Source organism: Nomascus leucogenys, chromosome 2 (assembly GCF_006542625.1).
Source record: "Nomascus leucogenys isolate Asia chromosome 2, Asia_NLE_v1, whole genome shotgun sequence".
Classification (NCBI taxonomy): domain Eukaryota; kingdom Metazoa; phylum Chordata; class Mammalia; order Primates; family Hylobatidae; genus Nomascus; species Nomascus leucogenys.
Window position 1 is genome coordinate 85,110,823 of NC_044382.1, and position 14,171 is coordinate 85,124,993.

Consider the following 14,171-nt stretch of genomic DNA (forward strand, 5'->3'; position numbering starts at 1 on the left):
TTTTGTGTGCATAAATCTTCTACCACGTGACTGTGCTGGGGCCTCCCTGAACCTACTCTGGCTCAGGAGGCTGCCTGATTCATGAATTACTCTTTGCTCAATTAAGCTCCATTAAATTTAATTTGGCTGAGAATTTTCTTTTTATTTTTTTGAGATGGAGTCTCTCTCTGTTGCCCAGGATGGAGGGCAGTGGCGTGATCTCGGCTCACTGCAACCTCTGCCTCCTGGGTTTAAGTGATTCTCCTGTCTTAGTCTCCTGAGTAGCTGGGACTACAGGCACACGCCGCTATGCCCAGCTAATTTTTGTATTTTTAGTAGAGATGGGGTTTTGCCATGTTGGCCAGGCTGGTCTCGAACTCCTGACCTCAGGTGATCCACCCGCTTCAGCCTCCCAAAGTGCTGAAATTATGGGTGTGAGGCATGGAGCCCAGCCAAGAATTTTCTTTTAACATGGGGAATGGGCACCTGAGAATGAACGCAACTGTGGCTGTGCTGAGGTCACCCACAGCCACACAACAGCATGGGGACTGAAGGGGTCCTGGGAAGCTGAGTCTCAGTCTTGGGGTCTTCTGCTTTATGCAGTCATCTCCATACATTCCCAGAGCCTCCATGCTGACAATCACATCTTCTCTTCTCCCCAACATGACAACCATGTAGTTTCTATTACTTTCTAATAAGACAGTACCAACCTGGCAGAGAGGAATTGCCAAGTCTCTTGCCTGCTTTTGTTTTATTTTTTAAATAAACCCACAGATAGACTAAGATGCTATTCAGGACAGCACTCTCTGCTGGCAATTAGAGTGACTCTTACATTACAAATACAAAAATTAAAAGTCAAGATACATTTTGTTGACACAGCCAAATCAGGAACAAAGTCATCCCATTCACTTGGTGACCTCACTAAGGAGGAAGGAAGGGAGTAAAAAATGGTGCTAGGCGAGGCCAATATTACAAAAAAGAGGCAGTGAACAAAGTGGTTGATTTAAATATGCAGGCCAGGTGAGGTGGCTCACTCCTGTAATCTCAGCACTTTGGGAGGCCAAGGCGGGTGGATCACCTGAGGTCAAGGGTTCGAGACCAGCCTGGCCAACATGGCGAAACCATGTCTCTACTAAAAATTTAAAAATTAGCAAAAATTAGCCAAGAGTGATGGTGCATGCCTGTACTCCCAGCTACTTGGGAGGCTGAGGCGGGTGAATTGCTTGAACCTGGGAGGCAGAGGTTGCCATGAGCTGAGATCGCACCACTGCACTCCAGCCTGGGCTACAAAGTGATTCCATCTCAAAAATAAATCAGGCTGGGCACGGTGGCTCACACCCGTAATCCCAGCACTTTCTGAGGCAGAGGTAGACAGACTGTCTGAGCTCAGGAGTTCGAGACCAGCGTGGGCAACATGGCGAAACCCCATCTCTACTAAAAAAATACAAAAACTTAGCCAGGCATGGTGGCGTATGCCTATAGTCCCAGCTACTCGGGAGGCTGAGGCAGGAGAATCGCTTAAACCTAGGAGAGAGAGGTCAGAGGTTGCAGTGAGCCAACACAGCACTCCAGCCTGGGTGACAGAGCAAGACTCTGTCTGAAAAAAAAAAAATCAAATATGCAAAAGTGGCTACCACTGGCAAAACGGAAAAGACTCAGGAAGATTGTCTTTCATTTTAGGGGATAAGAATATCATTCAGAAAGACCCTTAACAAAACTTACAGTTATGGGTTTCAGAGGGTGATAGTCCCCAAACTCCAGTGGTACAGCCTCCAGTCGGCATGATGCAAATTCAGCTTTGTAGTTCCTGTTCCTGGAGTGCCTGGTAAACAGCGAAACACAGCCAATTAGTGGATGGTGGTACTTAAAACGCTAAAAACTTCTGATGAGACTTCTTCAATGACGAAGTAGTTTAAGAATAGCACAATATTCCCACCAAAGTCAAAAAGAAACTACATTTAAAAACAAATTTTTTGGCCAGGTGCAGTGGCTCACACCTGTAATCCTAGCAATTTGGGCAGCCTAGGTGGGTGGATCACGTGAGGTCAGGAGTTTGAGACCAGCCTGACCAACATGGTAAAACACCATCTTTACTAAAAATACAAAAATTAGGTGAGTATGGTAGTGCATGCCTGTAATCCCAGCTACCTGGGAGGCTGATGCAGAAGAATTGCTTGAACTTGGGAGGTGGAGGTCACGATGAACGAGATCACACCACTCCACTCCAGCCTGGGCCACAGAGCAAGACTCCATAGCAAATAAAAAACAAAACACAACATTTAAAAAAACCTGTTTGGCCAGGCGCGGTGGTTCATGCCTGTAATTCCAGCACTTTGGGAGGCTGAGGCAGGCAGATCATGAGGTCAGGAGATTGAGACCATCCTAGCTAACATGGTGAAACCCCGTCTCTACTAAAAATACAAAAAATTAGCCGAGTGTGGTGGCACATGCCTGTAATCCCAGCTACTTGGGAAGCTGAGGCAGGAGAATCGCTTGAACCCAGGAGGTGGAGGTTCCAGTAAGCCAAGATCATGCCACTGCACTCCAGCCTGGGGAAAAGAGTGAGACTCCATCTCAAAAAATAGATATATTTAAAGGTATAAAGAGCTGCCAGCATACTGGACTTGTCATGCCACACACCAGAACAAAGGGAAACTCACTAAGGTTGAGAGGTGACAGCGTGCTGGCAGTCCTCACAGCCCTCGCTCGCTCTCGGCGCCTCCTCTGCCTGGGCTCCCACTTTGGCGGCACTTGAGGAGCCCTTCAGCCCACCGCTGCACTGTGGGAGCCCCTTTCTGGGCTGGCCAAGGCCGGAGCCCACTCCCTCAGCTTGCAGGGAGGTGTGGAGGCTGGTGCGAGTGGGAACTGGGGCTGTGTGCAGAGCTTGCGGGCCAGCCGGAGTTCCGGGTGGGCGTGCCCTTGGCAGGCCCCACACTCGGAGCAACCAGCCAGTCCTGCCGGCCCCAGGCAATGAGGGGCTTAGCACCCGGGCCAGCGGCTGCGGAGGGTGTACTGGGTCCCCCAGCAGTGCCAGCCCACTGGCGCTGCGCTCGATTTCTCACCAGGCCTTAGCTCGTGGGGCAGGGCTCCCGACCCTGTGCAGCCGGAGCCTCCCTGACGAGCGCCACCCCCTGCTCCACGGTGCCCAGTCCCATCAACCACCCAAGGGCTGAGGAGTGCAGGCGCACGGTGCGGGACTGGCAGGCAGCTCCACCTGCAGCCCCGGTGCAGGATCCACTGGGTGAAGCCAGCTGGGCTCCTGAGTCTGGTGGGGTCTTGGAGAACCTTTATGTCTAGCTCAGGGATTGTAAATACACCAATCGGCACTCTGTATCTAGCTCAAGGTTTGTAAACACACCAATCAGCACCCTGTGTCTAGCTCAGGCTTTGTGAATGCACCAATCGACACTCTGTATCTAGCTACTCCGGTGGGACCTTGGAGAACCTTTGTGTCCATACTCTGTATCTAACTAATCTGGTGGGGACGTGGAGAACCTTTGTGTCTAGCTCAGGGATTGTAAACGCACCAATCAGCGCCCTGTCAGAACAGACCACTGGGCTCTACCAATCAGCAGGACGTGGGTGGGGCCAGATAAGAGAATAAAAGCAGGCTGCCCAGCCAGCAGTGGCAACCCGCTCGGGTCCCCTTCCACACTGTGGAAGCTTTGTTCTTTCGCTCTTTGCAATAAATCTTGCTACTGCTCACTCTTTGGGTCCATGCTGCCTTAAGAGCTGTAACACTCACCACGAAGGTCTGCAGCTTCACTCCTGAAGCCAGCGAGCCCACTAGCCCACCGGGAGGAACAAACAACTCCAGACGTGCTGCCTTAAGAGCTGTAACACTCACCGAAGGTCTGCAGCTTCACTCCTCAAGCCAGTGAGACCATGAGCCCACCAGAAGGAAGAAACTCTGAACACATCCGAACATCAAAAGGAACAAACTCCAGACGCGCCACCTTAAGAGCTGTAACACTCACCGCGAGGGTCCGCGGCTTCATTCTTGAAGTCAGACCAAGAACCCACCAACTCCAGACACAAGGTGACTCTAACACTCCTTGCCCAGCTTTCCCGCTCAGGGCATTTGTGAATTCTCAGCACACGACAAGAGGCTGATGCCAAGCACAGGGCAGCTGTGAGGCAGCAGAGCAGCTAAAAGGGCTCTAAGGAAACCTCACAGAGCTGCACAGATAAACAGGAGTTCAGAGCTATCAAGACAGCCAGGAGGAAGAGGAGAGAGCACAGAGAAGACAGAAATCCAGCCTAGATTTCCCCTCAAGGTATTCGCCCATTGAGCTGCATAGGGCAAGAGAAAGGAGCCGCACAGAAAGGAGATGAAGAGCTCACCATGTTTTCATTGGTTTCCTGAGGGTTCAACAAGAGAAAGGATTTGTGAGCTGGAAAATAAAGGGGGAGACTGAAGCATGGAGCAGAAAAAGCACAGGAAGACAGGCAGAATTTCAAAGACACAAGCAACGTGAAGAGAAGGCCTAACACACGTATAACTGGAATCCCAAAGAGGAGGAGAGAGAGAATGTGCAAGAACAGTCTCTGAAGAGATAACAGGTGAAACTTTTCCAAAACCAAAGAAAGACATCAAGCTACAGACTCAAGAAACATTTGTGGCCCAAGCAGGACGAGTACAAAAGCAAATAAACAAAACACACTTGGAGCCTTTATAGTAAAATGTAGAGAAACCAAACAGAATTTTTCCTTTTCCTTTTTTTTTTTTTAAGTTTTTTTGAGAGATAGCGTCTTCCTATGTTGCCCAGGCTGGTCTTAAACTCCTGAGCTCAAGTGATCCTCCTGCCTCAGCCTCCCAAAGTGCCGGGATTACAGGCATGAGCCACCATGCCCAGCCTTCTTTGAGCATTTTAAAGATACGGTCCCTGTGTCTTCTGTGCTCATCTTTGTGCTGCAATAATAGTCTTATTGTTGCTCCTTTGAAAATAAAGTATCCGTTTTCCTTTTAAGGAATTCTCCGCTGGGCATGGTGGCTCACACCTATAATCCCAGCACTTTGGGAGGTACAGATGATGGACTGCTTGAGCCCAGGAGTTTGAAACCAGCCTGGGCAACATGGCGAAACCCCATGTCTACAAAATAAATAAATAAATTTGCTGGGTGTGGTGGTGTGTGCCTGTAGTCCCAGCTATTCTAGAGGCTGAGGTGGAAGGATCGCTTGAATCCAGGAGCTCAAAACTGCAGTGAGCTATAATCACACCACTGCACTCCAGCCTGGGCAACAGAATGAGTCCCTCTCTCTTAAAAAGAAAAAAATCTGAAGGAGAGGAATACGGAAGCAGGGGGAAGGCAGAAAATGTTTTTAAATGATTGTCTTTACATTTCTTAATCTCTATTACAAAGATCTGAGAATTTAATTTCATAGGTTATAGTTAAAAAAATTTTTTAACTCACATACTTAACCAAATTGTTTATGCAATGTGTGTATCCACATATAATTTTAAAAGCTACCATAGTCATAGAACGTCAGGGCCACAAAGTCATAGACAAGTTAACCCATTTGACCCCTTTCTCATCTCCTCCATTGACTCTACAAGCAGGAGAACATCTCAGCCAGTACAGAAAGTGACAAAGTCTCTCCTTGACCAAACTCTGGGCAGGTTCCTCTGAGTTCTCCCCAGCTAGTGCTCAGCTATTGGGTTTCCACGTTTGTTTTTGCACCGCCCAGTTTTAGCAAGAATTCTATCAAGCTGATTGAGCCAGAATCCCCCTCCATATCCAGTTGCCCTCAATATCTGATCAAATTCTTCTTCTACCCACACTTGGCTATAAATTCCCACTATTCCTTGTTGCATTAGGAGCTGAGGCCAATCTCTGTCCCCTATTGCAAAACCCCACTATAGTAGCCCCCCGGAATAAAGCCTGTCTCATTTCCTTTAACAAGCACCATGAATAATATTTTTGTTTTGTTTTGTTTTTGTTTTTGTTTGACATAAGAGTCTCGCTGGAGTGCAGTGCTGCGATCTCAGCTCACTGCAACCTCCACATCTCAGGTTTAAGCCATCCTCCTGCCTCAGCCTCCTGAGTAGCTGGGACCATAGGCACACCCCCACACCTGGCTAATTTTTGTATTTTTTATTAGAAACGGGGTTTCACCATGTTGGCCAAGCTGGTCCCAAACTCCTGACCTCAGGTGATCCACCTGCCTCAGTCTCCCAAACTGCTGGGATTAGAAACGTGAGCCACTGAGCCCGGCCAATAGTTTTTCTTTAACAAAAGACATGTGCACTTCGCATTTGTAAAATATCACATCCCAGAAAAACAGCTTTTCTGGGCACATGGGACAATTCTTGTTTCCCCCAACCCACTTTAGGGAAAGAGGAACCTCAAAGAGCACAGGGACTTTCCTTGGCCTCCAAGTCCCTTAAATTCATCCCCCCGCCCCACCTTCTGCTCCCATTTAGATTCCCAACTTCATTAACCTTTGTATGAAATACTAGCATCCCAGATCTAATTGTGCCGTGCAACTAGTCAGCTTTACCCAATATCCTCCATTAACCCAGAAACCCAAGCCAGCATAAACGAATTGAGCTCCCATGTCATTTCATTTCTATCCTTTCTAAATGAACTCGGCTTTGAGTGTAGGAAAGGAGGAGAAAGGCTGGTTGACAATAATGAGCCAGTTCTACTTTTATTTTATTTTTTGAGGCAGAGTCTCACTCTCTCGCCCAGGCTGGAGTGCAGTGGTGTGATCTCCGCTCAGTGCAAGCTCCGCCTCCCGGGTTCACGCCATTCTCCTGCCTCAGCCTCCCGAGTAGCTGGGACTACAGGCGCCCGCCACCATGCCTGGCTAATTTTTTTGTATTTTTAGTAGAGACAGGGGTTTCACTGTGTTAGCCAGGATGGTCTCGATCTCCCGACCTCGTGATCTGCCCGCCTCAGCTTCCCAAAGTGCTGGGATTACAGGCGTGAGCCACCGCACCTGGCCCCTACTTTTATTTTTTTTTAAGGGAAAATCCCTTTCACAATAATTTGCCTAGTTGCTCTGGGGTCATATTTACAAAATATACACTATCTTCATCTTCCAAAAGATTGCAATAGAAATCACCTATGAAATATTCCTCCAAACTCCCATCCCATCAAGGATGCTATCAGGCAATCCTCGATTTATTTAAAAAAAAAAAACCACAAAGGATAAATTTGAATAAGAGTCATCAACAGTCAAGATGGAGTTTAAAACATCAAAGTATACTTTTCCTCTTTTCAAATCACTTTTTTTTCCTTTTTTTGAGACACAGTCTTGCTTTTTCCCCCAGGATGGAGTGCAGTGGCATGATCTCGGCTCACTGCAACCTCTGCCTCCTGGATTCACCCAATTCTCCTGCCTCAGCCTCCCAAGTGACTGAGATTACAGTTGTGTGTCACCATGCCTTGCTAATTTTTGTATTTTTGGTAGAGACGGGCTTTTACCATTTTGGCCAGGCTGGTCTAGAACTCCCGACCTCATGTGAACCACCCACCTTGGCCTCCCAAAGTGCTGGGATTATAGGTGTGATCCACCACGCCCAGCCTCAAATGACTCTTAATTTTATCTGTTGTCAAGAAAAGTAGAATGTTGAAAGGTTCATTTAACAAAGTAGAAAATTTAATGTGACAGGAAAGTCTGTTCCAAATGTGTTTTCTGTCCCTATTAGAATTACTAACAATCAACAGCTGAGCAAATGCTAGATCGAAACAGAAATATGACTTCATATGCAACAATCAAATAACTGTTCTCATTTAGTATGCACTTACTGTATACCAGGCTCTGGGCCAGCCTTTACCTCTGTTTCCTCATTTAATCAACCCAGTAAGGTAGGTACTACGCTGATTTTTCAGATGAAGAAGCTGAGGCTGTTAGAATGTTGGAAACTTGTCGAAAGTGAGAGCAGCAATAGAAACAGATTCAGTAGTTCCATAGATTATCTATAAGTCATGCTGAGAACTTTAAAATTTAAGCATATCTCTATTTCCCTTAAAAGAGCCAAGTTTTGGAACGAATTTTATTTTTTTTAAAAAGGGGGATGGTGGTGAAAAAATACTGCTTCTGGGCCAGGCGTGGTGGCTCATGCCTGTAATTTACCCAGCACTTTGGGAGGCCAAGGTGGGTGGATCACCTGAGGTCAGGAGTTCGAGGCCAGCCTGGCCAACATGGCAAAACCCGTTTCTACTAGAAACACAAAAAAATTAGCCAGGCATGGTCACACACACCTGTAATCCCAGATACTCGGGAGGCTGAGGCACAAGAACTGCTTGAACCCAGGAGGTGGAGGTTGCAGTGAGCCAAGATCGTGGGAGGAGAGACTACATCTCAAAAAAAAAATATATATATATATTGCTTGTGGAAATAAATCTTAAAAAAAATTTTTTTTCCTTCTGAAAGCCCACAGTAAACCATCATATTTTGATTTTCTACCACTTCTTTGATGATTTCCTCAAATTTGCTCTCTGATCCCTAAGTCTGAGATTTTAAAGCATTTTCTTTTCTCTCTGGGTCTTTGGTAAGGCTAACAGCGACCTCTTGTGGGCATTTTGTCAAAAATCATTCCTTTTCTTTTTGCTAACACAGTTGATAAAAACTGGTAAAAATTCCCCATAATTCCAACCCCCAGCAATGTAAAGGGCTTGTCTGGATCACTGGCACCTGCCACAGGAAAAAAAGGCCACCATTTCACACCTCCACTGTTGGCTGGGCTTAGTCCTTGGCTATTCAAAGTGTGGTTCACAGATCACCAGCAATGACACCACCTGGGCGGGCTAAAATACTCCAGGCCTACAGAATCAGAATCTGCATTTTAACTAAATCCTCAGGTGGTTTATATGCACATTAAAGGTTGACAACAGCCTATTTTTAAATTATTTACCTCTGATAATATGGATACACAGAAATCCCACTATGATTAACCAAATTAATCTCCTTATACTGGAAACACCGAAATCCACTAAATGCTTTGCTCAACTATTTTAATTCTCAAATAAGTTTTTGGTTACTAATCACATAATCAGACCACACAGCTTTTTCTTCCATAATAACAATATTACCCAGCCCCCCTCACTGCTACACATAAAAAAACTCTTAAAATGATGTAGAGATTCTGACTCCAAGGATTGTTTTGTTTTGTTTTGTTTTTTTGAGACAGAGTCTCACTGGGTCATCCAGGCTGGAGTGCAGTGGCGCGATCTCAGCTCACTGTAACCTCTGCCTCCTGGGTTCAAGCAATTCTCCTGCCTCAGCCTCCGGAGTAGCTGGGACTACAGGCACCCGTCACCACGCCTGAGGAATTTTTTTTTTCTAGTAGAGACAGGGTTTCACTATGTTGGTCAGGCGGGTCTTGAACTCCAGACATCAAGTGATCCACTGGCCTCGGCCTCCCAAAGTGCTGGGATTAGAGGCATGAGCCACCTTGCCCGGCCCAAAGGGTGGTATTTCCAAGTGTGCTATAACCACAGGATTAAACGGAAAATGTGATCTAGGGCATACAGGACATCTCATCTCCTAGCCAGGCCAAAATATAGCAGGGATAGCAAAAACTGTGGGTAAAAAGAGGCATTCCTGGGGAGACCCATGACAAGGCAGTGGGATTTGGGGAACCCCCCAAGCCAGAAACCTCAGCCCAGGATATAGATTTGAAGTCCAGCTGGTGAGGATGATTACTATCATAGCCTCTGGCTTCCAAACCTCAGCTATCCCTTGTGGGGCTAATTTAAGTAAACTGCTTCATCTCTCTGCCTCTATTTCTTCCTCCGAAACATGGGGTTGTTATAAGAACCTAATGACGTTACACGTTATACACTTTACGAGTGATGTCTGACAGAAAATAAGGACTTGAGAAATGTAAATTTAATGACAGAAACTCGTTTCTCCTCTGCAGTCCTCCTCAGTTTCCTCATTCATTCATAAATATTAATCAGCACTCACCATCATGTTCTAGGCTCCACATACAAAGATGGACAAAACTCAGTCCCTTTAACTTTTTTTTTTTTTTTTGAGACGGGGTCTCGCTTAGTAGCTCAGGCTGGAGTGCAATGGCACGATCTCGGCTCACTGCAACCTCCGCCTCCTGGGATCAAGCGATTCTCCCGGGATCAAGCGATTCTCCCACTTCAGCCTCCCACGTAGCTGGGATTACAGGAACCTGCCGTCATGCCTGGCTACTTTTTGCATTTTTGTAGAGATGGGCTTTCACCATGTTGGGCAGGCTGGCCTTGGAACTCCTGATCTCAGGTGGTCCGCCCGCCTCGGCCTCCCAAAGCGCTGGGATTACAGGCATGAGTGACCGCGCCCAGCCAGTTCTTTTAACTTTTAAGGAGCAGTAAGTCTATTAGGGAAACTGAAAGATGAATGCATACTTCAAAAGGAAATGTTCAGAGCACGGGCCAGGTGCGGTAGCTCACGCCTGTAATCCCAGCACTTTGGGAACCCGAGGTGGGCGGATCACTTAAGGTCAGGAGTTCGAGACCAGCCTGGCCAACATGGTGAAACACCGTCTCTACTAAAAATACAAAAATTAGCCTGGCGTGGTGGCGTCACCTGTAATTCCAGCTGCTCGGGAGAGTGAGGCGAAGAATCACTTGAACCGGGAGGCGGAGTTTGCGGTGAGCCAAGATCACGCCACTGCACTCAAGCCTGGGCGAGACTCCGTCTCAACAAAAACAACAACAAAATGTTTAGAGCACGGCCAGATTAGGAACTATAGAGACCCTAAACACTAAAAGCGTTATGGCACCTGTTTGCCTGCTTGTAATATAAAATTAAAATTCCAAAGGTAAAAATGTACTGGGATGCAGAGATTAAGACAGCATCTTCCTGGATTTTCTGACTGCAAACTCCAGATAAATCCACTGAAGTCAAATGTTTCTCATGTTTTTGGTTAGCTTTTTGGTCAAGCCAGCATGACTTTTTTATTTTTTATTATTTTTTTGAGACAGAGTCTCACTCTGTTGCCCAGGCTGGACTGCAGTGGCATGATCTCCATTCACTGCAACTTCCGCCTCCCAGGTTCAAGCGACTCTCCTGCCTCACCCTCCCAAGTAGCTGGGATTACAGGTGCGTGCCACCACTAATTTAGCCCAGCTAATTTTTGTATTTTTAGTAGAGATTAGGTTTCGCCATGTTGGCCAGACTGGTCTCGAACCCCTGACCTCAGTTGATCCGCCAGCCTCGGCCTCCCAAAGTGCTGGGATTACAGGCGTGAGCCACTGTACCCAGCCAGCATGACTATTAACTGAAAAAAAAAAAACAAAAAAACCTCAGGGTGTGGAAGTGCTCAGAGGCATTCAATGCTGCTGTAGCGTGTCAAGGAAGCAGTCTCTTAAGTGTTGGGCAAATGAAAGGAATAAGACAAAATGAACTGTTTATCAAGCTCAAAAGCAAAGGTTGTAACTGATTATTTCTAAGGTCTTTCATTTGCTCATTTAATCTAAGCTACTTCACATCATTTGAAGAGAAAGTAAATTATCTCGCTTTCTGAGATGCAGGAGAGATTCCCCGTCCCCAAATCCCACTATCATCAACAACACAACTTCCTCAAGTTCTTCACTCACACACATACCACCTGCTGAACCCTGAAGCTTCAGTCACTCACTCCTAGCTACTCCAACCACAAGGGACCTATGGGCCTGCCAACCAGGCACACGCCACGCCCTCCCCTATGGTGAACTCCTATTCATCCTCCAAGACCCAATTTAACTCTTCCTCTCTAGCCTTCCCCTAGCCCCCTGGTGGGGATAATCACTTCCTTCTTGGTGCCTCATCCGAATGCCTTCTTTGGACATCCCTCTACTGTGTGTCTGCCCCATTATACTGTCAGCTCCTTGAGGCCAAGGGATAAGTCTGAGGGCTGTGCTTAGGGTAGGATGAATGGTGGCCGTTTTACAGATGAGAAAAGCAAGTCTCCAGGTGAACAGAGGAGCTCAGGAAACTGACCAACAGCCAGATCTCCCGACTCGTCCAGACTTAGAGCTGAGTCCACCATTACCCTCATCCAGCGACCCCAGAACCCGGGCCAACTCCTGGGGACGCGGAAGCCTGGAAACTCAAGTTTTCTTTAGGGAATGAATGGACAGGGGCCCGTGGAAGGCGCAGAGAGGCAGCAGACGGGGAAAGAACCAAGAACCCGCCAGTCTGGCTTCAGATTGCTCCGCTGGACCGCGGTAGCGGCCAGGGATTCTACGGTCAAGACAACTTGGGGGTGGGCGGTCGACCACCAGAACCCGCAAGAGAGGAATTCACACTCTCAGACCCAGGCCGACCCCATCACAACTAAGGACAGCTCCTCCCCAAAGCCCACCCGCCGCTGCTTCCTTACCAAGGAAAGACGGCCATCTTCCCAGTCACATGACCGCTTGTTCTGGGGCCGTCTGCTCGGCTTCCCATCCAGACCCCGCCACGCCCCGCACCGCCCGGCCGCCATGTTTGTGAAGGGCACCTGCCCGCCCCGCAGAGGCCGCACTGCACGTTCTGCAAACGCCATGCTTGTGAGGGTCAGACGACGCTCCGCACAGCACAGGCTTCATTTTCAGCAGACGCCATGCTTGTGAGGGGCAGCTGCCCGCTCTGGATAGCCCGGGTTACAACTTCCGCCGACGCCATGCTTCTGAGGAGCAACGTCGGCCACGGCCGCAGTGCCGTAGAGTTTCTATGAGCCATGATTGTAAAGGGCAGCTGTCTACAGTGCCGGGTGGTCCCGCCTGCGGGCGTCATGATGGTAAAGGGCATGACTGCTGCTTAGCCCACCCGCGTCCTCTAGAGGCAGAAAGGACCCCAGAAGGCGGCGGAGCGAAGACGCAAACTGAGGTTCAGCCAGCACCTGGTTTTGCGGCTAATGCGCTGTTTGGCGTGGGTCAGCCATGCCCCCTCTAGGCCGCTGCTTTACCCACTGCTTTGCGGGCGGTTTTAGGCACTTGCAGAATGCCCTTCCCACGACTAGCAACCAAGGGCTGCCCTAGATCCAATATGATTGACTACAGCTAATGCACGTGGGGAAATTAGGGTTCGCATTTCATCCAACTTGGCAAAGCAGTGTTTCTAGGAAGGTGGATATCCATTTCGACCACAGAACGTTTTTAAAAATTATTTTAGGCCGGGAGCGGTGGCTCAGGCCTATAATCCCAGAACTTTGGGAGGCCGAGGCGGGTGGGTCACCTGATGTCAGGAGTTCGGGACCAGCCTGGCCAACATGGTGAAACCCCGTCTCTACTAAAAAATACAAAAACTAGTTGGACATGGTGGCGGACGCCTGTAATCCCAGCTACTCGGGAGGCTGAAGCAGGAGAATTGCTCCAACCCGGGAGGCAGAGGTTGCAGTGAGCCGAGATTGCGCCATTGCACTCCAGCCTGGGCTACAAGAGCAAAACTCCGTCTCAAAAAAAAATTTTTTTTTAAGTATTACTTTTATAACTTCCTTAGATATCCATTATGGTCCCTTAGAGAGAAAGCATTCAATGTTTTTATAACTCTTACTTTTCCTTCGGGGGTGGTGGTCTGTGGTTGTTCATGGGATGGTGACCTATGACAGGGAAAAGGATTATCTACGGAACGGGCCCTCCACTGTTCAGCTCAGTATGAGTAGGAAAGTATTTCCAGTCATACCTACTATTCCCAACACTGGAAGTGAACAAGGGTTAAAGGGTGGCCACGGGAAAGTGAGGAGCTCTTCCCATACAGCCGTGCATGTTATCACATACAACATCTCAGTAAGAGGTCAAGGTGAAGAGCCTTTTCCTAGGCTCACACTACATGATTAGGCAGTAACAAAAGGAGGATTCTTAAAGTTGTACAAATTAACAGCTTTGATGTGAGCTTCAACCTTCGCATTCTCTTTTCTCCCTCTCCTTCCCTTAGCAGGCTTCTATCTCTTAATAAGTTAAGACATTTCCAGACTTGAGTTTTACCTTCCGAAAAGTCCAACTTTTAGTAGAGACGGGGATTCACCATGTTGGCCAGGCTGGTCTCAAACTCCCGACCTCAGGTGATCCTCCCGCCTTGGCCTCCCAAAGTGTTGGGATTACAGGCGTGAGCCACCACACCTGGCCCAGGGGACATATTAAATAATGAGATATATCTTTCATGGAACTTGTAAAGAATGATTATATACAATATTTGTTTTGGCCAAATACTTTTCACTATCTGTTTCTTTTTTTCTTTTTTGTTTTGGAGACAAAGTCTCATTCATGCTGGTGTGCAGTGGTGC

At 47.7% G+C, this 14,171-nt stretch overlaps 1 protein-coding gene across 2 annotated transcripts in view; it reads right to left on the reverse strand.

The window, feature by feature from the left end:
- The window catches only part of VPS35L (VPS35 endosomal protein sorting factor like), a 147,215-nt gene extending 134,763 nt beyond the window's left edge, over positions 1–12,452 (reverse strand). For both annotated transcript variants that reach the window (XM_030800208.1, XM_030800203.1), the window contains exons 1-2: positions 12,288–12,452; positions 1,702–1,801 (exon numbers count right to left, since the gene is read on the reverse strand). In XM_030800208.1, coding sequence (XP_030656068.1) covers positions 1,702–1,801; positions 12,288–12,355 — 168 coding nt within the window. In that variant the 5' untranslated portion in view covers positions 12,356–12,452. The remainder of the gene's footprint in view (positions 1–1,701; positions 1,802–12,287) is intronic.
- Positions 12,453–14,171: the final 1,719 nt, after the last annotated feature.